The sequence below is a fragment of the Podospora pseudocomata genome, chromosome 5 (genome assembly GCF_035222375.1).
Source record: "Podospora pseudocomata strain CBS 415.72m chromosome 5, whole genome shotgun sequence".
NCBI classification, from domain to species: domain Eukaryota; kingdom Fungi; phylum Ascomycota; class Sordariomycetes; order Sordariales; family Podosporaceae; genus Podospora; species Podospora pseudocomata.
Window position 1 is genome coordinate 1688773 of NC_085889.1, and position 20453 is coordinate 1709225.

The 20453-nt window shown below is 54.5% G+C and overlaps 7 protein-coding genes across 7 annotated transcripts; 4 read left to right on the top strand and 3 right to left on the bottom strand.

The window, feature by feature from the left end:
* Positions 1–424: 424 nt before the first annotated feature.
* On the top strand, positions 425–867 carry QC762_0078980 (uncharacterized protein; the record flags this gene model as incomplete). The annotated part of the gene is made up of 2 exons (XM_062883885.1): positions 425–491; positions 581–867. The coding sequence occupies 2 exons, from the start codon at positions 425–427 to the stop codon at positions 865–867; spliced, it is 354 nt and encodes a 117-aa protein (XP_062741965.1).
* Positions 868–1204: 337 nt separating this feature from the next.
* On the bottom strand, positions 1205–2662 carry QC762_504120 (uncharacterized protein; the record flags this gene model as incomplete). Its single annotated transcript, XM_062890834.1, has 1 exon — positions 1205–2662. One exon carries the CDS (start codon positions 2660–2662, stop codon positions 1205–1207), a length of 1458 nt encoding a protein of 485 aa, XP_062741966.1.
* A 925-nt stretch (positions 2663–3587) lies between these two features.
* On the bottom strand, positions 3588–6738 carry QC762_504130 (uncharacterized protein). Its single transcript, XM_062890835.1, has 3 exons — positions 4572–6738; positions 4159–4374; positions 3588–4100 (listed from the first exon to the last, which is right to left on the bottom strand). The coding sequence occupies exons 1-3, from the start codon at positions 5516–5518 to the stop codon at positions 4034–4036; spliced, it is 1230 nt and encodes a 409-aa protein (XP_062741967.1). The 5' UTR covers positions 5519–6738; the 3' UTR covers positions 3588–4033.
* A 253-nt stretch (positions 6739–6991) lies between these two features.
* Positions 6992–8028, top strand: QC762_504135 (uncharacterized protein; the record flags this gene model as incomplete). Its single annotated transcript, XM_062890836.1, has 2 exons — positions 6992–7937; positions 7994–8028. 2 exons carry the CDS (start codon positions 6992–6994, stop codon positions 8026–8028), a joined length of 981 nt encoding a protein of 326 aa, XP_062741968.1.
* A 1508-nt stretch (positions 8029–9536) lies between these two features.
* QC762_504140 (uncharacterized protein) lies at positions 9537–12261 on the bottom strand (the record flags this gene model as incomplete). The annotated part of the gene is made up of 3 exons (XM_062890837.1): positions 11423–12261; positions 11324–11358; positions 9537–11276 (listed from the first exon to the last, which is right to left on the bottom strand). The coding sequence occupies exons 1-3, from the start codon at positions 11931–11933 to the stop codon at positions 9537–9539; spliced, it is 2286 nt and encodes a 761-aa protein (XP_062741969.1). The 5' UTR covers positions 11934–12261.
* Positions 12262–13772: 1511 nt separating this feature from the next.
* On the top strand, positions 13773–15647 carry QC762_504150 (uncharacterized protein; the record flags this gene model as incomplete). The annotated part of the gene is made up of 1 exon (XM_062890838.1): positions 13773–15647. One exon carries the CDS (start codon positions 13773–13775, stop codon positions 15645–15647), a length of 1875 nt encoding a protein of 624 aa, XP_062741970.1.
* Positions 15648–16859: 1212 nt separating this feature from the next.
* On the top strand, positions 16860–19363 carry QC762_504160 (uncharacterized protein; the record flags this gene model as incomplete). Its single annotated transcript, XM_062890839.1, has 3 exons — positions 16860–17719; positions 17779–17831; positions 17906–19363. Coding segments are annotated over 3 exons (1668 nt in total), but the record flags the coding sequence as incomplete, so codon positions are not given.
* Between the last annotated feature and the right edge of the window lie 1090 nt (positions 19364–20453).

The window sequence follows — 20453 nt, forward strand, 5'->3', positions numbered from 1 at the left end:
CCCCGCCCATCATGTGTTGCGGCGCGTGTGTGATTGTGATAAATTGGCGAGGAGGCACGGAGGAGGGAGGGAGGGGCATCGTGTGTCATGAGGTGGGGGATCCACATGAGCATTGTGCACACGCACCTCACACACAGAACACACAGAGCCAATTCCCGAACCGCCGCCTGCTGAGCCCGCTTTGATCTTTTCAAAAAGAAAAAAAAATCCCCCAAAAATCCCCTAGTGAATCTTTGCAAGAGATAATCTTCACTGTTATCTCTCTGTTTGCAACTCCTCTTTTAGATGAGGAGAACGAGATAGGGGGGTTTCAGCCAACTTCTCAGCAGCGGAACCCCGCGTCGAAAACGTCATTGGATAACCATCCAACAGACACGATTAACACCACCAACCGACCTATCACAGGTGATGCTCTCGAGGGGAAATGTGCCGACAGGTCAGGCTGCATTTTGAGCCGTGCGGGCATTTTATCAAGATCAAGGTTGTTAGATGTCAGTTCACCTCAACCCAACCTACCTCCCGCAGGGAGGTAGGTAGGTAGGGCTAGCGGAACAGGAAAGGCTGACATGGAGCATTCTAGGTCATAGTCGACACTGCGGCTTTGTGCCTGGGCGGGAGAATAATAGGGCGATTACGGAGAGAAAGTACACTGATAACTTTCGGAGGTATCCGGGGTGTCCGGATGAGAGGTGTCAGTATTATTGGGATGGGTGGCATGCTTCCAAGGGGGGGAGGGAGGAGAGTGAGGGTTATGAGGGGGAGAGAAGGGGGGAGAGGGAACGGAGGATGGGGAGGGAGAGGGAGAGGGAGAGGGAGAGGGAGAGGGAGAGGGAGAGGGAGAGGGAGAGGGAGAGGGTGTATTATTGACCCGTGGGGGGGGTCTATCTGTTTGCGATCGAGGTTGGGTTTTGTTTTTGGGAGTTCTGGTTATGGGATAGGAATGGTCTGATCATCGCAAGAGGTCATTTGAGGGCGGGGGGTCCTGTAGACGAGTCTAGAGTTTGCAGCGTCACCTTGAGGGTAATCTTTCAGCGTGGGATTTAATGATTCAATGAGCACTCAATTCACTGATTTCATGAGGGGATCCAACCTGAAGATCATCACGCTTCATCCGTGCCACCGCCATGCTCATGTTCAATTCATGTTCTCATTCATCCTTTACAAATATATACCGCCCCATCTTATATACAACCCTCCTCCCTCACTACAACCCGACAGCAATAGCAGTCAACGCCCACTCCATAAACCCAGCATTCGTATCCCGAATATTATTGTTAAACTCGGCCGTCGTCGGATAAAAATTGGTCGAGTACCCAAACTCCATCGTGAACCCATAAACCTTACTCACCCCCGGCTCAGCCCAAAACCTGCTAAAAGCATAATCATCACTCGCCCCCGAGGTGGGATACAGCCCCACCGCCTGCTGGCTAACATAGCTCCTCGAGCCCACACCCTTCATACCCGCCACGGTGGCATCCGCCGCCCTCTTGATGGCAGTCGCGTCCGCGGCAGGGATGTACTCCTTGTACACACTATCCCCCGTCACCCCCCTCTTCCCATCATACGTCGAGTTCAAAAAGTTCATCTTTGGATCCGTCGACTGATTCACGTCATCGCCCCAAGAATACAAAATCGTCCCCGCGGCAGAGTGAATGTCCATGAACCATCTGATGCCGGGGAACTTGTCATAGACGGAGACGTGGTTCTTGGTCTCCTGCTCTGACTCGGGAGCGGTGCCGTAAAACGCCTCCGAGCTAGGGCTTGTAGAAGCAGGGGAGACGGACGAAGAGAAGAACTTGCGAAAGTTCCAGAGGAAGTTGAAGTTGCGGTTGAGATCAACGCCCACCGACGCGCCCGACGAGCCAGAGCGGGTGTTCCTGTTCTTGCGCCAGAGAGAACCAGACGACTGGTCGTATACCACGCCGTCTGGGTTGACGAGCGGGAAGAGGACAATCCCCGCGCTGAGCACAGACTTTACCTGGGCGTTGGTGTACGTCTTTTTGCCGTAGGTCAGCCCAGACCCGGACTTGTTCGCCGCGAGGAGGTCAGAAACCCAGTAGAGGAGGTTGTCGGGCCCGCCGCGCTCGCGGGCGTGCATGCCGGCCGAGAGGTAGAGCCGGTACTTTGACGTGTCGGGACCGGCTCCGGTGTAGGCGGCGACCGAGGTACGGCCTTGGAAGGTGGTGTAGGGGAGGTTGTACTTGAAGAAGGCGCCCGGGTAGGCGTTTGCGAGGCCGGTGAGCGCAGAGTTGATCTCGTTGACGTTGAGGATGCTGGCGATGCTGGCCGTGCTGGCTTTGGTTCCGAGGCCCGAGGGGGTCACGGAGCCGCCGCTGAAGCGATCGCCGGTGCCGATGGGGGCTTTGCCCGAGGTTTGGCGCTTGTCAAGGGCAGTCTCCTGGACGGTGATGGCCTCGTCCGAGCTATACTCGCCGTGAAGCCAGCTGATCTGGTCTCTGGTGAGGAGAGCCTGGAGTTCAAACTTGCCATCGCTGGTGGGATGGGCGATGGGCCTGCAGCCGAAATCGAGCGTGTTGTTGGCCACGAGATCGGAGAAGTGTGCTGGGCTGGGAGCCCTGATCTGAACGGGCAGCAGCTCCTCCGCGAGAGACGCGGTGACCTGGAGCGCCACCACGGCGGCGGCTGGCACAAACTGTTTCATGTTTAATCCGGAAAGGTTGAACGCCTAGCAATCCAGACCTGGCTAGAAAGGCTGGGCGCTGTGAAGAAGAAAGGGGGTGAGCTTTCCAGTTATTTAACATTTTGAACAGTCGTTGCAGTTTGAACTGGTGCAGGTGGTGAGCGTTCGAGAACCTGGAAATCGCTCAGGTCTAGATAACATGCTGGTGTCTCACCTACCAAAGTAGGAAGGCCATCGTCGATTCGTCATTGTCCGTCGGGGCATGTGGTCGCATGAGAGGCGCGGGGGTAGCAGGGGTTCAGGGGCTGGTCTTGGGGGGGGGCCATCCAAGCATTGGGAAAGTCGGCCAAGACTTGCCCTGTTGAACGTCGGAGACTGGCAGTTAGGGCAACTAACGGCATCGTGCATAGAACTACCGAGCAGCGACCTTCCAAATGGAGGAGCCCCCCGGTGACGGTCCACAGTTGCGAGGTTGCATTGGTTAGCGGTTTAGGATAAATGCGACAGAGCCATCATCGACTCCCTATTACGTTTATCATTGCGGCTTTGATAGTAGATCGGGCATGCTGCTCACTATAAGTGCTCATGTTTATACAAGCGCCCGAGATGGAGTGGTACCCGATAACCCGCTCCATGTATGTGGTGTTTGCCTCGCTAACTTCCATCATGTCCAGGCCTCTGATGCGATCGCTGAGATATGTGTTTGTTGGCTGGTAGGGAATGTGGCTGAGTAGAGAAGTGCCAAGGCACCTAGGTGTCATCCAGTGCGAGGGCACTGATCCAGACCCTGTCTTTATCCAACGCATGTCTCGATTCTGATATGCAGGTCTCGGGATGACGTTGTTAGCACTTCTGTCAGGCCTAGGCTTGGAAGTCGACGCCAATTTCATGATGGAGAACCATGGTCAGGAGACAGAAAATATTGACTTACCTAGCTCACATTCCTCACCTTTGCTTCCGTGACTTCGGTGAGGCGAGGCAGGGCGGCACGCAAAAATGGAAGCTACCTGGGTAGGCACAACTCCAGAGGCATTCGGGAAAAAACTTCCATCTCATCATCATCTTCATGCCAAGCCATCTTATCTTTTCTCCTTTTCCATATCTCTTCTTCAGCGGCATCCCTTCCCTTCATCACAGACAACAAAAAGAAATCACGGTCAACAACCAAACGTCATACCACGTCTTTCCAGCGCCACGCACAGTCCTGGATTGTGAACCTCGCCAACGAAAACGCCGCCAACGCCGAAATTAACACTGCACCAAAAACAAGGACAAAACCCTCTGTGCCTAGGTTCTCGAGGATCGAGGCACTCAGAGGAATGCAAAGCAACGACCTTTTGCCCCAGTCAGTAGAGGTGTTCTCATTTGGATCCTGAGATCAGGCTTCTAGACTTACGAAAAGCTGACCACGCTGTAACTTGTACCGTAGTACTGCCCAAACTTGTTGGGAACCGTGAGTCTAGGATGTCGGTCAGCAAAGCTGTTGCCCGTGCTCTTCAAGTTGAGGGAGCACGTACTGCCCAACACAGATCGGCCCGATGCTGATGACACAACCGGTGCCGAAGCCGAAGAGGGCTGCGAACAGGTAGAGTAGCCACATCCTGTCCGTTTCCACCAACATCCAGACGGCAAATGTTGTGATGATGGAGAAGATGGTGGTCAAGATCATGGTGTTGAACCGGCCAATTTTGTCCGAGATGGCACCCGCCACCAGCCGCCCAACTCCTGAGCCTCTGTCGCCGCGTTAGCTGATATTTCTTGGGGGCGGTGTTCAACATGCCAGGTCATACTCACCCACTCATCACGGCGACTATCACAAAAGTCGATTGCTCTTCGAATCCTTTTGCGAGAGCCCATGTCGGGACCATACCCAATCCCGCGATCAGGATGAACTGGTTCACTGTTGGCCACATGTTAGCAAGTAAACCACAGTCCAAAGTCGAGAAGGCACATACTGAAGCAACCAACAGTCGTCCACAGAAAGCTAGCGTCTCGAAAACATCCAAAGTTGATCGCCCCCGACCCCCGTCGACCCTTGATGCGACCCTTGATCAGGATGTTCCCCATACCCAACAGCGATGTCACAATGAGAGCCAGGATCCTCATGCTCCATGCCCATCCCAACTTGGGCAGCGTGGTCCTCAACACCAACGGAAAAGCAGCACCACCCACGCTGCTACCAACAAAGACAATCCCTGCCGCCAACCCCCTCTTCTTTTCGAACCAGTGCGCGAGAACAGAGAGAGCAACAGTGCAGCATAAAGCCGCCCCCGAACCCATGACGATACCCCAAAGAAGCATCAAAAGACCATACATGACACCCGGTGCTCGCACGCCCTGTCTGACATGGATATCGCTCTCTTCTGGCAGGAAGCCTAGCCCGACAAGTCCAGCTAGGTACACCAGACTACCCGCCATCAGCAGCCATCTCGGACCGAACCGGTCAAACCATGGGCCGACCTGGACGCCCAGGAACAAACACAGGAAGATGTTGGCGCCTGAGATCCAGGCGATGTCTTGGATCGGAAAGGAGGACAGATGGTGCTGGGCCCAGTAGGGTTGGATGACACCGACAGAGTTGCTCAATCCGTACACGGCTGTGGTGATGCAGAAGGATCCAGCAACTGTCAACCACGCTTGCAGGCCACCTTCTGGTGGCGAGTCTACTATCATCTCCTTTGTTGACACGCCGTTTTCTGGGTCCACAGGAGGCGCGGGGGTGGTGCTGAGGGTTAGGGAGGGGGTGATCGTTGGGGGAGTAATGGGGGTAAGGATATCGACATAGGGGGAGGCCGACGAGAAGGTCGACAACGGTCGTGGCCGCGTCATGTTGCCCTTTGTCGTCGGTGGTAGCTGCTTTGAGGCCGTGCTTTCCATAGCGATGACACAAAGAATATGGTGACTGTCAAGGTGAGTTTTAACTGAACAACAGAAAGAGCAGGCTCGTCACAGGCTGTAAAGTCTCCTTCGTTACTGCCGGCGGAAGTATATATCCCATACGGTAAGTCCTCCATGGGTTTTTTTCTTTCCTTTCTGACAGCCTTGGCCTGGCTAGTTTCCTGACACTAGTTATGTCCGGTCGTTCTTCCATGAGTCCATCCCTCGATCGTGGCTTGGTGCTCAACAACACGCCCCCCCCTGTCTTTTACTCTAGCCCCGAAACCGGTACTTTTGGTATCCCAGGAACAAATCCCCCGCCCCAACCACAGCTAGCCCCGGGAAGAGCCGCCATATCCGCAGCGCTGGGTACCAGGGTGTCATTAATGGGCCACATGCTTCCTGAATCAGGACTTCAGGGGGGGGAAAGTCACCATCGTCAGCAAAAAACCCTTGTGAGAGCCGCAATTCTAGCCAACCGGGCACAGTGGCGGCTGACGTGCAAGTCGACCGAATTGGAGGTTCCCCCCTGACACCAGCCCATGCGGATGTACCCGACTTGAACCCGACCATGAACAGAAGCTCCAATAACAGGCCTGAAGAAACCAAGGAATTGGACCACGATTGGCGAGCCTCATCATGGATCTGGAAACCACCAGTGGCTGGATGGCAAATCCTCGGCAGGGGCATCAGGTGAAGGTGCAAAATTTTCACACTTGGTGCTCTTTGTAAGGGCTATGACGAGGTCATTAGGACATTGTCAGCTTAGAGGTCCCTCCCTTGCTGCTGTGCAAGTTGAACAGTGCGCCAAATCTTAGCCTGGGTAACCCCCAGAGAAGTTGTGAGGCGGCATCTGCTTGCAAGGGAGTTGGAGAGGAAAACACCAGGTTTTGTGACCTCGTGATGTGGTGGAATTTTTGCTGCTGAAGTGATCCCAAACCGCGGAGCGGTGAAAGCCCTGATCATCGGTTTGTTGGACAAGGGCCCCTGTTTGGCTCCCTCCCAACCACCTCAACCGTTGATGTCTTTGGCTACTTGGAGAAAGGTCTTGTTCGATCGAATTCTCTGGTGCGAAGGTGATTGTGTAGTGTGAGATGTCAAATCGGGGTATTGCTTGGCATCGAATGTCTGGAACACAACCAACCCCCTGTCAAGAGTTGTTTGCTGCTTCAGCCCTAACCCTTGTTTAGATGCCTAACCTCCAAGATATCAACTTCAGTAGATCGTTACCATTGTTTCGCAGTTTCAGGCGCGATGATTCCCAGGCGTCTAGGTAGCATCGCTTTAAACGAGCCAATGGCCACCCCTCATCTCAGAATTCCGTCGCTTGGCATGCCATCTTTTCAAATCTCCGTCGGTGTTCTCTAAGCGCGGTATTAGGGGGGGCAGGGCGAGGCAAATACCAATGGCAAGCTCAATCTGTTTTCTCCTGATATTCAGTGATTTCGTGCATATATCTGCCCATTCCAAAAGATGACGCCCGCCGACCTCGGAACCGCCACCACGACAGGCGCTACGACTACTGCTCCTTTCCCGTTCGCCGAAACAACTTCCCAGAGGATCGCCTGTAGCGCGCTGGTAACGGGGTATTACCAGTGTGGGAGCAACGAAAGTGAAGGATGCTGTCCCACGGGGTATGCCTGTGCTGAAGAGATGGATCGGTGCATCATCCCCAGCACTCCGTCGACCAACGTAGATTTTACTGGGAGATGCTTCGGGCTGTTGGGGTATGGGCAATGTGATGAGGAGGCAGGAGGTAAGCTTGACGCTGATGATTACCTACCTAGGTGGACTTGCTTACAGTTTCCGTCCGCAGGAGGCTGTTGCCCTTCCTCCTACGCCTGCCTGGACGGCAGCTGCATGCTCACGCACAAGGTTCAGAAAACACTCACCAGCTGGGTGTCATACGGGAGTGTCGAGGCTGGGACAACACCCTCGATTTTTGTGATGGACTACTCTTATCCGCCGGATATACAGGTGTCTCTCACCCGTCTTTTCAATGCGGCTCCTATGATGACTACCGATCCTTTCTTCGAAGGGACCACTACCAGCCCTCTTCTGGAGGGGACATCCACGATTTTCAGGCTTCCAACAGGTATCGATACGGAACCGAAAGGAGGCTTAGGGACGGGGATTATTGCGGGAATTGTTGTTTCCTGCGCTGCGGTTGGCCTGATGATCATTGCGGGGCTGTTCTTCTTTGTTCGACGACAGCGACGAAACAGAAAGGAGGACGGCGACAGCAAAGATAGCCCTGCAGCGGAACTGGCTGAGAAGTCCATTGTTGAGCTGGCACAAGAGTCTGATGTGTACGAAGCAGACACACGGAGGGTGTTTGAGGCGGACACGGAGCGACACACGCACGAGATGGCTTGCAACGACATTAAAACAGAAGCGTGGGAGTTGGAGGATACGTCATGTAAGGTCCCGGGAACTGCCTCCATCTTTACGGGGTAGTATCTGAGAAGGAGAAAGACGCGGATATGCCTCCAAAGACAGTACAGACCTAGTGTTCAACGGAGCAGTTGAAAAGTCTTTTCGAACACCAACAGAGCCGCACTATCAGCACAGCCCAGCAATTTACCTGGTTACGCAGCACCAACACTCCCTCGAAATACCTTGCATAAACACCCTCAAGGGAACCAATCACTTGGACAAAGGTTGCACTCTTTGATATAGGAAGTAATCGATATTCAGTCACACAAGCCTCTCTCGCGCTGTTCTGCCTGCCTGGTCTGAGGGAACAGGATGGTACAAAGGGCAGTTTGAGCCATTTCGCTAGATGGCCTTGGTTTTATCTACCTTACCCATCAGCGCACACCCAAAATGACTACCGCCACCCCGACTACATCATGGGATCTCCGGGCGATTGAGGTGCTGATTGACACGAGTAACACGGCGCTGGTGGAATTTCTTCGTACCGCGTACGGGTACTCTTCAGACAAGCGCAAGTTTCACCCAGACCTCCCCTACCACTGCCGCTCTCCCCAACTCCTGTGGTCTGCCGAGTTATTTTGACTGCGGAGGAGATTGCCCTGGGTGTTGTCCCGTCGGATTGATCTGTGGAGGACCTGGGGGGAGGGATGACCGTTGCTTTTTCGACAGACCTGCCTCGATCGTATCGTGGGGGGATATACGTCAAACATGTCCGGATAAAGGCGGGTATGGAGCTTGCCCTGAGACGGTGGGAGGTAAGAGCTGCCGTGTTTCCCGGTGGTTCACAGCCAACATGGCGTGGCAGGAGGCTGCTGTCCGGCATTGTACGCCTGCGTCAGCGGTGGGTGTATGCTTTACTAAAAAGATCCAGGTGACTGCTCTGAGCAAAATGGTGTGGTGGGATGATATAGGTTGGGAGAGGGCCGACCGGATTACCACTATCAATGGCACGAGGTTGGTGACGGCGCCAAAGAAAACAAAGACAGAATGATGTAGACGTCGATGTCCCGTACAGAACCCTCGAGGTTGACAAAAAGGCCGGTCTGCATGAAGCAGATGCGGAGAGACGTACGTCTGAGCTGCCTTGTAACCAGAATGAAGCTTGGGAGATGGAGGACACGTCATACAGACCAGTGTTGTGGTCATCTCATGGACGGGCAGAGCTGGAGATGGAGCCGGGTGTGCCCATTATGAACATAGACGACGCTGAGGTTGTTGCGGTGACTCCCGCTTCACCATCAGAGACTCTAGAGATGGGTCAGAAGCCACCACCGCCGACACCGAGCCCAGTTTCTCCGCTTGATACCCCAGAAATGACGAAGAACTCACCTGGTACGACCACTGTCATCTCCCCAGTTGATATACCAGGAACAAAACACTCCGGGAAAGCCACCACCACCACCACCGCACACCATTAAATAGAGTTAACATGTAAAGACTAAAAGTTACCATTACTGCTCTTCAAAGCCATGATTCGATACTATTACCCCTTGCCCTTCCCCAAGAAACAAACCACTAAACCAACATAACAAATACACATGAACGCTATTACAATATATAACCCCCCTTCCCACCCCCCTCCTCAAATCCCCGAATCATCCTTCTCCACCATCTCTTCCAAGTCCCCCCTCCCCAAATCCCCCTCCCACTCCTCACACCCCCCAACAAGCCTATCCACCGCCCTCCTCCCCAAAACCCCATAAATCCCCCCCTCCACCCCCTCCTCCCCCTGAATCACCATCTGCAACGCCAACCCACTACTAGCATGCCAGCTGATATGGCAATGAACAAGCCAAACCCCCGGATTGTCCGGCCGAAAAGCAACAGCTACATACCCCCCACCCCCCGGAACAACCACCGTATCCCTCCTAGGCGGGTTCTCATAATTCCACGTCCCCGGGCTCGTCACAGGATCGAACCGTTCGTTTGACTGCCCCAAGATGACAACATCTGTCCCGTGCCAGTGCATCGGGTGCGCACCCCTATTGGGGACGATCTGTGACCCTAATTGGGAGGGGTGAGTCCCTGGGAGGAGGGAGGAGTCAATGATCATGTAGATGAACCCGTCGCGACGGTAGGGGTAGTAGACGATGTTGTAGCTTGGGTTTGCGGCCGCGCCGGTGAGGTTGAGGAGGGTTGGGTTGGAGAAGTCGAGCCAGAAGGGGGAGTGCATCGACTTGCCGGTTTGGTGTTCTATGTTGGGGTCTAAGCGTAAGAGCCAGTGGGAGTAGTTGCCTGACTGGCCTAGGGTTTGGTCGGGGACGGTCTGGCGCGCGTTGTAGAAGGTGGAGAGAGACAAAGGGTTGAGGGGCTCGCGGGCGATGGTCCAGGGGACTACGGGGACCATGGAGGATTGGGCGTCTAGGCAGGAGAAGTCGGTGGTGGTTGAGAGGCTGGCGGGGAGGGCGAAGGAATGGAGGGATGGGTAGCTGATGATGCCTACGCGGGTGTTCAGGGGGTAGGTCGTGTTGACGCCGGCGGTCGAGTTGAACACTCCCTTTTTGAAGGCGTTGCAGCCGTCGGCGGGTTGGGCGCGGAGCCAGTAGTTGCCTGTGCGGTCTCTTTGGCCGTCGACGATGACGTCGAAGCGTTGGCCTACGGCAATGACCAAGCGGTCGGTGGTGTAGGGCCGGATAGGAACAAGATCGTTGGCGATGACGGTGAACTGGTGGTCGTCGATGGAGACGACAAAGGTGGCGCCGGATCCGCTGTTGATGAGACGGAGACGGTGTTTCTTGCCAGGGGTGAACTGTGTCACGCTGTAGGCTTCAACGTCTCTTGGTGAGTTTCCCGGTCCACCAACTGCATTCATGCCTGCCTTTCCGTTCAGGAGGAACGTGTCCATCTTGACGTTTGCCTTTGCAATTTCGTTGGTCTTTTCTTGATGGAACTCGCTGAAGGCACTGTCACGCACCCAGTCAGACACCATCAACGTCTGCTCAGCCTCGACATCATAGTTGGCACTGGCCGGGCCATGGATGACAAGAGAACCGCAGAGACCGTCGCTGTATTGAAGTGAATAATGGCTGTGGTACCACGTCGACCCGTATTGGAGCACCCTGAACTTGTACTGGAAGGTGTGGCCTCGGGCAATGGGACACTGAGTGACGGCAACCCCGTCCATGTCGTTGGTGAACAGTTGTCGGATTCCATGCCAGTGGATCTGGGTGCCCATGTTGGGAAGGGAGTTCTTGACAGTGATGACGAGTTCATCACCCCAGCATGCCTCGAGACGAGGTCCTGGGTAGGTGCCGTTGAACAACAATGCTTGTTTCGGGAAGCCATCTGGGTAGATCACTCCAGTCGCAACATCAATAGTGTACTATCAAAGTTAGTAAGATTCATGTCAACGATCAGGGGTGACCGTACGTATCGCGAGACGCCAGTGGGCGCAGCAACCTCATCTGCGTGTACTCATGTCAGCGTCTGTTTTCGTCTCACAGAATCACACCCGGGCATAATACACACAGTTGGTGTGAATATCATAACCATAAATTCTCCCCTCACTGTCCGGCCTCTTCATCCTCAACCAACACGTCCGAGAGTTTGCTCTGTTGCATGACTCCCAAATGTCAGGGTCAAGCTGCGGATAGTGACATCGAAAGTTGTCCGGTGCGCCCTCAGGATGGAACGTCAATTCACGGTGTGACGCCTCATCACGACTGTGAAGCTTGTGATGCCAGCTGCTGGTATATCCCCCATGGTCAACAGGGTCAGCCTCGGCAGGGTCCCAATCGAACCCCCCAGCAGGCGTCTCGAGTTTGGCTTCGGAGAGGGGATCCAGATTTCCGTACACTCGCGCTATAACGGCGACGAGCAGCACATCTTGAAGTCTCATCTTGGGGTCAAAGTCGACAATGATCACTCCGTGGTGAAAGGAGTGGAGGGGCTCTTGGAGGTGGGCTGCCTGCTGGAGCTGGTCCTTATCAACCACGGCAGTGGTCAGTGGGATATCAGAGAGGTCATTCACGCCCGGCATCTCCAATCCGGCTCACGGGGCCTGACAGCTCGGAGGAGTTGTCGTCCGGGCCGATAGTAACTGACGCATGCGGCATTGGTCAGGGTTCTCGTATTGGGTCAAATGTGGGATCCAGCAGAGCGGGCGGGCTGTTGTGATGCTGCAGTAAACAAAACGACTAGTTGACGGTCCAAATCCACCGGAACACGATGTTGCACGACATGGAGTAGCATGTTTGACATGTAGGTAGATGGACTGATATTGACATTCTGGCACAGTGGTGATGACATTTGGCCATCTCTCTCTGCTGTCAATGGGCCCCCCCCCCTGTGATCGAGGTCTGGTTGATGTTGTGGAATGGCCTTTTCCGGCTGTGGCAACTCCATGCAGTAGCAGCTGCAAACGTGGGGTTTTTTTCTCGCACCGTGCGCACAAATGTCTCAGAGGGGATGTTGACAGTCGTGCTAATGTCCTTGCACTGTCGGCTGCCCACGGCTCTCGTTGTGTCGCGACTGGCATTTGATCTTCCTATTCCTGTCAAAAATTCGGCAACGGCACGACCCATTCGGGATCAAAAAAGCTCAGGGGTGTATATTTGAGGACAAAGAACCGCCATTCTAGAATTCAACAGCTTTCTTTGTTTCCTATTTGTTTCAATTTCTGGTTTCGCAACATTTTGCTTGGTGTCAGCACATATCGGGAGCTCATCGCTGTGGACAGCGCTGGGCAGACCATCGTCCGACGGCATCCTCCGCATCCTTAATACAGGGGTTTTCGAATCATTGACGGTTCCCTTTTTGGGGCTTGGTAGTGAGTAGCCACCTCGGCTGAACGGCACATCACCCCCACAATGTTTACTTGGGCAAGTAAACAACGAAGCCCCTTTTGCCATCAAGGGGCAACCATTAACACCGGACCTGCCCGCACCTGGTGGCTCACCATATAATCAGCTTACCTGAGTGCACCTCGATCCATGACGATCGTGGCGCCATTTACATCCCCGGTGGCTTTCCTCCTCACCTCAACATTCCGTCCGAATATGTCCGCCTGCACGAGACAACCCAATTCTACACAAAACAGCCGCGAGATACACTCCCGAGTTCTGGAACCACATCTGCAGCACGCTTACACTAACAAATCACATATACCCTATGCAAGGGTCCCTTTTCCCCTCGGGTAATAACCCCGTGATTACCACTCTACAATATCTCCCCCCCTCAAAAGCCCTTGCTGCCCCGACATCCCGGGAACTGTCCCCCCTCCCCCTCGCCAAGAGCAATAACCGCCGCCTAATCTATATGCCCTCCCAGGTACCTACTACGACTCCAACTTTTGAACAAACAAAAATGAAACCACAGTCGGTGGAAACATAACAGGCAGGTAACTCCGCTGCCGCCTTGTGAGGGGAATAATAAACGAACCTGCACTTTACCCAAAGGCCAAATAATGCACCCGGGTTACTTTCCAACAGATGTAAGGTTGCACAAGTTGGGGCAACTGACGATCTCGGCCCCTCAATATCCGGGATTATGTCTTTTGAATAGCCAACCAGACACGCATCCATGGTCCATACATACAGCGATATCACTTCGCCCGCGCATAGGTATTGCCGGTCGGTGCAAACTGCGGTTGGTGACATACTACCGGCACCAAAAACACGTGTGAAGAAGAAAAAGAACCCGAGCCGAAGGGACGGCTTCGCTTGGAGAGTCCGAGGTGGTGTGCAGCAGCTCGATCGATCCAACGGCACGCAGGCCATGAGATGACGGGACACGAGCTCAAAAAGCTCGAGTGGCCCGGCCTGGTAGTTCACGATCCTCGCTGTCCAAGGGTCTCGAGACAAGTCCATCATCACTCACAATGCGTTACCGTTTGTTATCCGCCTTGATCATCTCGGCAGTCGCCGTGGTAGAGGCTGCCCCGGCCACCGCTACCGCCGAATATGACTACATCGTCGTCGGGAGCGGTCCCGGCGGTGGTCCCCTCGCCGCCGATCTCGCCCGGGCCGGGTACTCCACACTGTTGATCGAAGCCGGCGGTGACGAGGGCGACAACCCGACCTACGCCGAGATCGCCTGGTTCAACGAGGCGGCCAACGACGAAGCCACCCGTTGGGATTTCTGGGTCAAGCACTACGACGATCCCGAGGAAGACCGCAAGTTCAAGCACACCACCTGGGACACGGGCGACGGCACCTTTTACGTCGGCCTCGACCCCCCAGAGGGAGCCAAGTACCTCGGCATCCAATACCCACGCGCTGCTGTTTTGGGTGGTTGCGCCATGCACAACGCTGCCGTCTGCACCCTCCCGGCAGACGACGACTGGAACATCATCGTAAACAAAACCGGTGACGCCAGCTGGTCGGCGAGCAACATGCGCAAGTACCTCAAAAAGATCGAGCGCAACCAGTACCTCCCCCCCGGAGACCCCAACAGAGGATACGACGGCTGGCTCGCGACCTCGGTCGGCCCAACAGACTGGGCGCGCAACAGCTCCAACCCCGCGACCACCATCCTCAAGAAACTCGCCGCCCTCACCGGCCAAGACGAAACCCGCGCTGCTGACCTCCTGGGAACCGACATCCTGACCGAGATCCCCAACCTCGACGAGACCTCATCCCTCTACAACCTCGCCCAACACGCCGACAGCGCCGGCAAGCGCAACTCCCCCAACAACTATGTCCGCGCCACCCTCGCCGACCCAGCCAAGTACCCCCTGACTCTCAAACTCCACACCCTCGTCACCCGCGTCCTCTTCGACGAATCCACCGTCGGCGTCTCGGGCGTCACCCCCCGTGCCATCGGCGTCGAAATAATGCAGGGCCAATCCCTCTACAAAGCAGACCCCAAACACAACGGCCAAACCGCCCCCAAATCCCAAATCCTCGCCGCCCGCGAGGTCATCATCTCCGGCGGCGCCTTCAACTCCCCCCAGCTCCTCAAACTCTCCGGCATCGGCCCCAGAGACGAGCTCGCCAAGTTCAACATCCCCCTCGTCAAGCACCTGCCCGGAGTGGGCGAAAACCTAGGCGACAACTACGAGGGTTCCCTCCTAGCCATGGGGCAAACCCCCGTCAATTCAGGTCTCATCACGGCCGTCTTCCGGACCCCCAACGCGCCCGACGCGAGACGCAACATCTTCACCTGGTGCGGCGCCTTCTCCTTCGAGGGCTTCTGGCCCGGCTTCCCCACCTGGCACGGCGCCGAGCAGTACACCTGTGCCCTGGTCCACATGCAGCCCAAATCCCAAGCCGGATCCGTCACCCTCCGGTCTGCCGACCCGCAGGACGTGCCCGAGATCAACTTCCGGTTTTTCAAGAATCAGGGTGATCAAGACCTGGAGGAGCTGGTCGCGGGGGCGAATATCCTGCGGGAGGCGATCAACTCCGTGCCGGAGCCGGTCGCACCGTTTGTGGAGAGGCATCCTTGTGAGGGGGACAGGCGGGAGTCGGGGGATTGTGGGGAGGAGGTTCAAAAGGAGTACTTCAAGAGCCAGGCGTACAGCCATCACGCCACGAGCACGTGCGCGATTGGGGGGGAGGATGAGGAGATGGCTGTGTTGGATAGCAAGTTTAGGGTTCATGGGGTGAGGGGGCTGAGGGTGGTGGATGCGAGCGCTTTTCCTGTTGTTCCGGGGGCGTTTCCGAGTTGCCCGACTATGATGATTAGTGTCAAGGCGGCGGAGGATATTGTTGCGGAGAGGAAGGCGGAGGAAGCTGCGGCTGCGAGGATGTGAGGAGGGCCAAGCATGACGGGTGGAACGAGAAATGGAATATGATTATGATGTTGTAGCGGTTAGGTATATACAAAGAAATCCGGTAAAGTGCGTGTTTTGTTACATGGAAGAAATGGATCAATGCTCGTTCTTGATGGTTGTGATTGCCTCCTCGGCACTGTCTGTGCCCTTTTGTCGTTGCTCGCGCTTGATCCTTGCTACTCTTTCTTGGTGGTTCTTCCGCATGTCTTCCATGTTGGCGATTCTCTCGCCGTACGATCTTGGTGGTGTGGTGGACAGGCATGATGGCATGTCGTCGATGGATTGGCTTGGACCTGGTGGGATGCCCCCGAGTCAGCTTCATCACTTGGTGAAAAGAAACCACGTTGGCGCCATCATGGTACCTTCAAGTTCAAGTGCGATAGAGGCCATGGTTGCGGTCGTGGTAAGTGGTGGTTGACGGTTTGGTTGAGGTGGTTCAAGGTTGCGGTTGTTGCTGTTGCTGCGGCTGTTGCGGTGATGTTGATTTGAGAAGTTGATGACGTAGCGAGAGATGCGGTGAACTGTCCTGAAGAACCGGAGCCAAGCGCTTTTTGACCGATCCAACCCCGTCGGTGTTTGCATGGCCCCCTAATTTAGCTAAACACTCGCGCTAACAACATGGGCTCACATGACCCTCGCCTCACGGAAATGAGTGGAGAGCGCAAGATGTTGTTATCTGCCCCTGATCTGGGGTCTTGGAGCCACGAATGCCAAGATCTAGGGATATCCATTTTGTGGCTAGAGCACCAGGGGGTGGCTGAGGCGAGCTATAGATCTATGTTTATCTTGCTCTAACTCCGTGTCTAAACCACCGATCACGGTTTCCTATATGCTTCATCTGCCAGTCTTCTTGATGGTTGGAGTCTATTGAGAGGAGTCTCTCCTCGAGAAAACCATAAAGCCATAGGAAACTGTGGCTTGGTGAAACGTTCATTGTCAGAGCTAAGAGACGGCTGACATTTTTTGGTCACATAAACCGAGAACAGCACTTGAAGTTGGCGCTGCCTACAGGAAACTAGTCACAATGGAACCATGGTACAGGAACCACCGACCTTGTCGTATGCCCAAGTTATGCAGTTGGACGCGTTGTGTCTTGATACTAATGTGCGCCAAGCTTCCACAGTGTTGTTGTTGGTGCCATCAGGACGGGATATGTTACACAAACTATGCATATATTGCAGTGCCTAAGAGCATATTATTCGCTGCGCCGCTCAATACACGGCAGAGAGACGCCTGGTTTGGCCGAGGGCTGAGAGGCTTGAACAGCTCTTCGACATCTCACACAACCTGAAAGTCAAATATGAGGGCAACTCTTGGGCCGGTGATGACATTCTTCTCTCCCCATCGACAACGATGAAGCCCATCAACGAATTAACCATCTTGTCCCTGTTCCTCACTGCGGCGAGCGCAGCATCGATACTCTTCAAAGGTGGAACCGTCATTACCTTCAACAAACAAACTCAAGGTCTACGCGTTCTCCGGGAAGGCTCAGTTCTTGTCGAGAATGACCGCATCACTGGCGTATATGATTCAACACCCACCCGCATCCCTCCCCGGACCGAGATCGTCGACATCGCCGGCAAGATCATCACTCCAGGGTTCATCGACACCCACCGCCATGGATGGCAGACAGTCTTCAAGACCATGGCTTCCAACACCAGCCTCCTTGAGTTCTTTGGCCGCTACAGCTCGTTTGTAGCCCCCTTTTTCTGGAATGCCACAGACATTTATGACAGCCAGCTTGCCGGTCTGTACGAGGCCCTGAACGCGGGCGTCACGACTTCACTTGACCATGCCACTCACACCTGGTCCAAAGACGCTGCTGAGGCGGGTCTCCAGGCCTGTATCGACAGTGGGGCGAGAGTGTTCTGGGGATTCACCTTTGCCAATATTACTGGATTGATCACAGTTGAAGAGCTGTATCCAGTCTTCCGGAACATGGCTGCCAAAACAGGACTGAGAAGCTCCCCTACTACTCTGGGCATTGCCTACGACGGCTGGGGCCCGAACCCGAATGTTGGGGAAATCAACAAAATCATGGCGCTTGCGAGGTAGGAGACAGCCTGGAGGGTCTTTCAGTTTGGTTCGAGACAGCTAATGCATTTGGCAGGGAGCTCAACGTATCAGTCATCACAACCCACTCCCTCCAAGGACCCTGGGGCTGTATGTGTTCCCCTTTCCACCCCCCTCCCCCCTTATTCCAACCTCACTAACCCCCCCTTGCCATGGAACCTCAGTCAGCAACTCCCCCGAAGACATCCACGCCCTAAACTACCTCAACATCTCCACCCCCATCGTCTTCTCCCACGCCTCCTTCCTCACCCCCACCGGCGCCGACCTGCTACGGTCCACCAACCAGTACGTCTCCATCACCCCCGAGTCAGAGATGCACTATGGCCAAACCCACCCAGTCGCCTACTCCATCCAGGACCAAGCCTCCCTCGGCATCGACACTCACATCACATTCAGCACCGACATCCTCACTCAAGCCCGCATCTGGCTTCAACAGGCACGGTATGAGCGTTATCTTGACGTGCTCGAGCAGGGAAAGCTACCAGCTAGCAATCCCATGTCGGTCGAGCAGGCATTCTTGCTCGCTACTAGGAACGGGGCCCTGGCGCTGAGACGTGATGATTTGGGTGGGATTTTTGTGGGTGGGAAGGCTGACTTGGTGGTGTGGGATGGGGATTCGCCGGGGATGCTGGGGTGGGTTGATCCTGTTGCTGCTGTGATTCTTCATGCAAGTGTGGGTGATATTGAGGCTGTGTTGGTGGATGGGAAGTGGGTTAAGCGGGGGGGTAAGCTCGTCGCGCGGGGCTGGCCCGAGGCGAGGGCGAGGTTTTTAAGGACGGCGAAGAGGCTTCAGGGGGTGTGGAGGGGTATGCCGTTGCCGGAGGCGCCGGCGGAGTTTAATGGGAGCCCGGTTGTGCACCCGGAGAGGGTGGATGTGGTTAGGGGGCCGGGGGATGGGTATGGGAATGTTTACATTTGAGTCATTACACTGAGTGGATGTACAGGTATTCCTCAGACCCAATCAACGGCAATAAAAAACGACGTGGAGTACAAGATGTGGGCTCGAGGCCAATCCCAAATGCATCAATGGAAGTGTCAAAGGCGGGTCTGAGTTGGGGAACTAAACTCGACGAAAGGAACAAAGACTGGTGTGAATGTGGGGGCAAGGAGACAATGCTTTCATTCCTGTGTAGGTAGCCACAGCTAAGGCAACTCTTCTTCTTCTTTAAAACTTTACTTCATCTGCCAGGAAAACATGAACTCATCCCTAAAGTAACTGGCTCACTACCTACCTTGGTATCCGTCGTTGCCACGATGTCCGAATTGGCCAAAAGGCTGGCGCATGAGAAGCTAGAAAAGCGCGGCGCCCCAGGTCTCTGTACAATTCCCGATTCACTTCCCGGACTAACTCGAGCACACAACGTGGAGATGCCTGAGCCGACCAATACTATCCAAGATGGCATGGTAGATATCCAGACTCGCATGGCTATTCTGAGTGATTAGATCGAGCGCCTTCACAGCGACTTCGTCACGAGAACCATCCCAGGGGCCAAGGGGCCAATACGGTCAGTGGAATAGCTCGACAGATGAACATAAACAATGTCTAACAGAAGGCCTACCAGGTTCCACCGAAAGCTACACCCCCTCCGCCCCCTCCAACCCCCGGCATTGACTCCCTCCCCACCCCTTGGCGAAGAACTCGGAAAAGAAATAGGCGCCGACAGTTAAGCATTTGCGAACACCCAGACTGTCATTTCCAGGGAAATCTGATGCAGATTTCGGAAGACATACTGCCCAAAACTGAGGAAGATTTCTCTCCCCATCTTCTACATTCACAACCTCAGTTTTCCAATGAACCTGAAGCATGTAAGCGCCGACAGAAAATAAAAATCGAAAATAAAAACGGGCTGTAGCAAATATAGGTACTTCGGTACATCGAGCGTGTATTTTCAGGCTCTCAGATGGAATGATGATGAAGCATAACTCTTTGTATATCTGGGTATTTACCACTCCGATCTTCGAAGCCGAAATCAAGATCATATGTGTGTTATGGCAAGGAATGCGTTTTGCTAAGGATTCAGCTGAAAGACTGGATCACGTTTGGATGTCCGTGCGCGTTTGTGCTGGACTTGGCTCATCATTGCGGCACAGCCCAGGCCCTCACCTCAGGTATATAGTCGTTTGCTTTCTCTGGCCTAGCCACAAATCTCGGGTATTGGGATCTTTGATGTCGGGGTGATATACTATAGTCCTGTAAGATCTAGACAGCTTTTGGGATACCGGCGGTAGGGGGCTGAGAAGCTGAGGTGTAAGAGAACGAAACGATAGGGCAAAACGACGGCCTCCAAGGGATATCTTCATGCACGCCAGCAAAGCAACGCCAATCACGATGCTTCCAGTATGCGCAGTTGACGCCAATCGCTTGGGCACCAACGTCAGCAAAATGCCCGATGTGCGGGGTTGTCGACCTTTGGAAACAGCAACAATCGAACCTACCGAGTTTTGCACTACGCTTCTCAACAATCACTCGGGGCAGGTAATTCTTGTCTATATCTGAGGGCGTATCCTGGTTTCAGCTACTGATTTGTTGAGCCTACTAGTTCCGTCCGTCTCCCGCGCACCTGCTCGGCTTTTCCCGCTGTCGAATAGTTATACGGGCAGACAACAGATTCCTTTTTGACTGCAAAGGCCTAAGGCAGCCAAAGAAGCCTCGCAAAACCTTGCATAACCATTTTCCATGCTACGAGAGCTGAGCTCGGCGGTTTTTCGACA

Coding starts and splice junctions, on each gene's coding strand:
- QC762_504130 (XM_062890835.1), bottom strand. CDS start 5,518: ATGGAAAGCACGGCCTCAAAGCAGCTACCACCGACGACAAAGGGCAAC. Junction 4,375..4,571: donor TGCCTTCTCGACTTTGGACT/GTGGTTTACTTG, acceptor ACGCGGCGACAG/AGGCTCAGGAGTTGGGCGGC. Junction 4,101..4,158: donor GGGCCGATCTGTGTTGGGCA/GTACGTGCTCCC, acceptor CCGACATCCTAG/ACTCACGGTTCCCAACAAGT.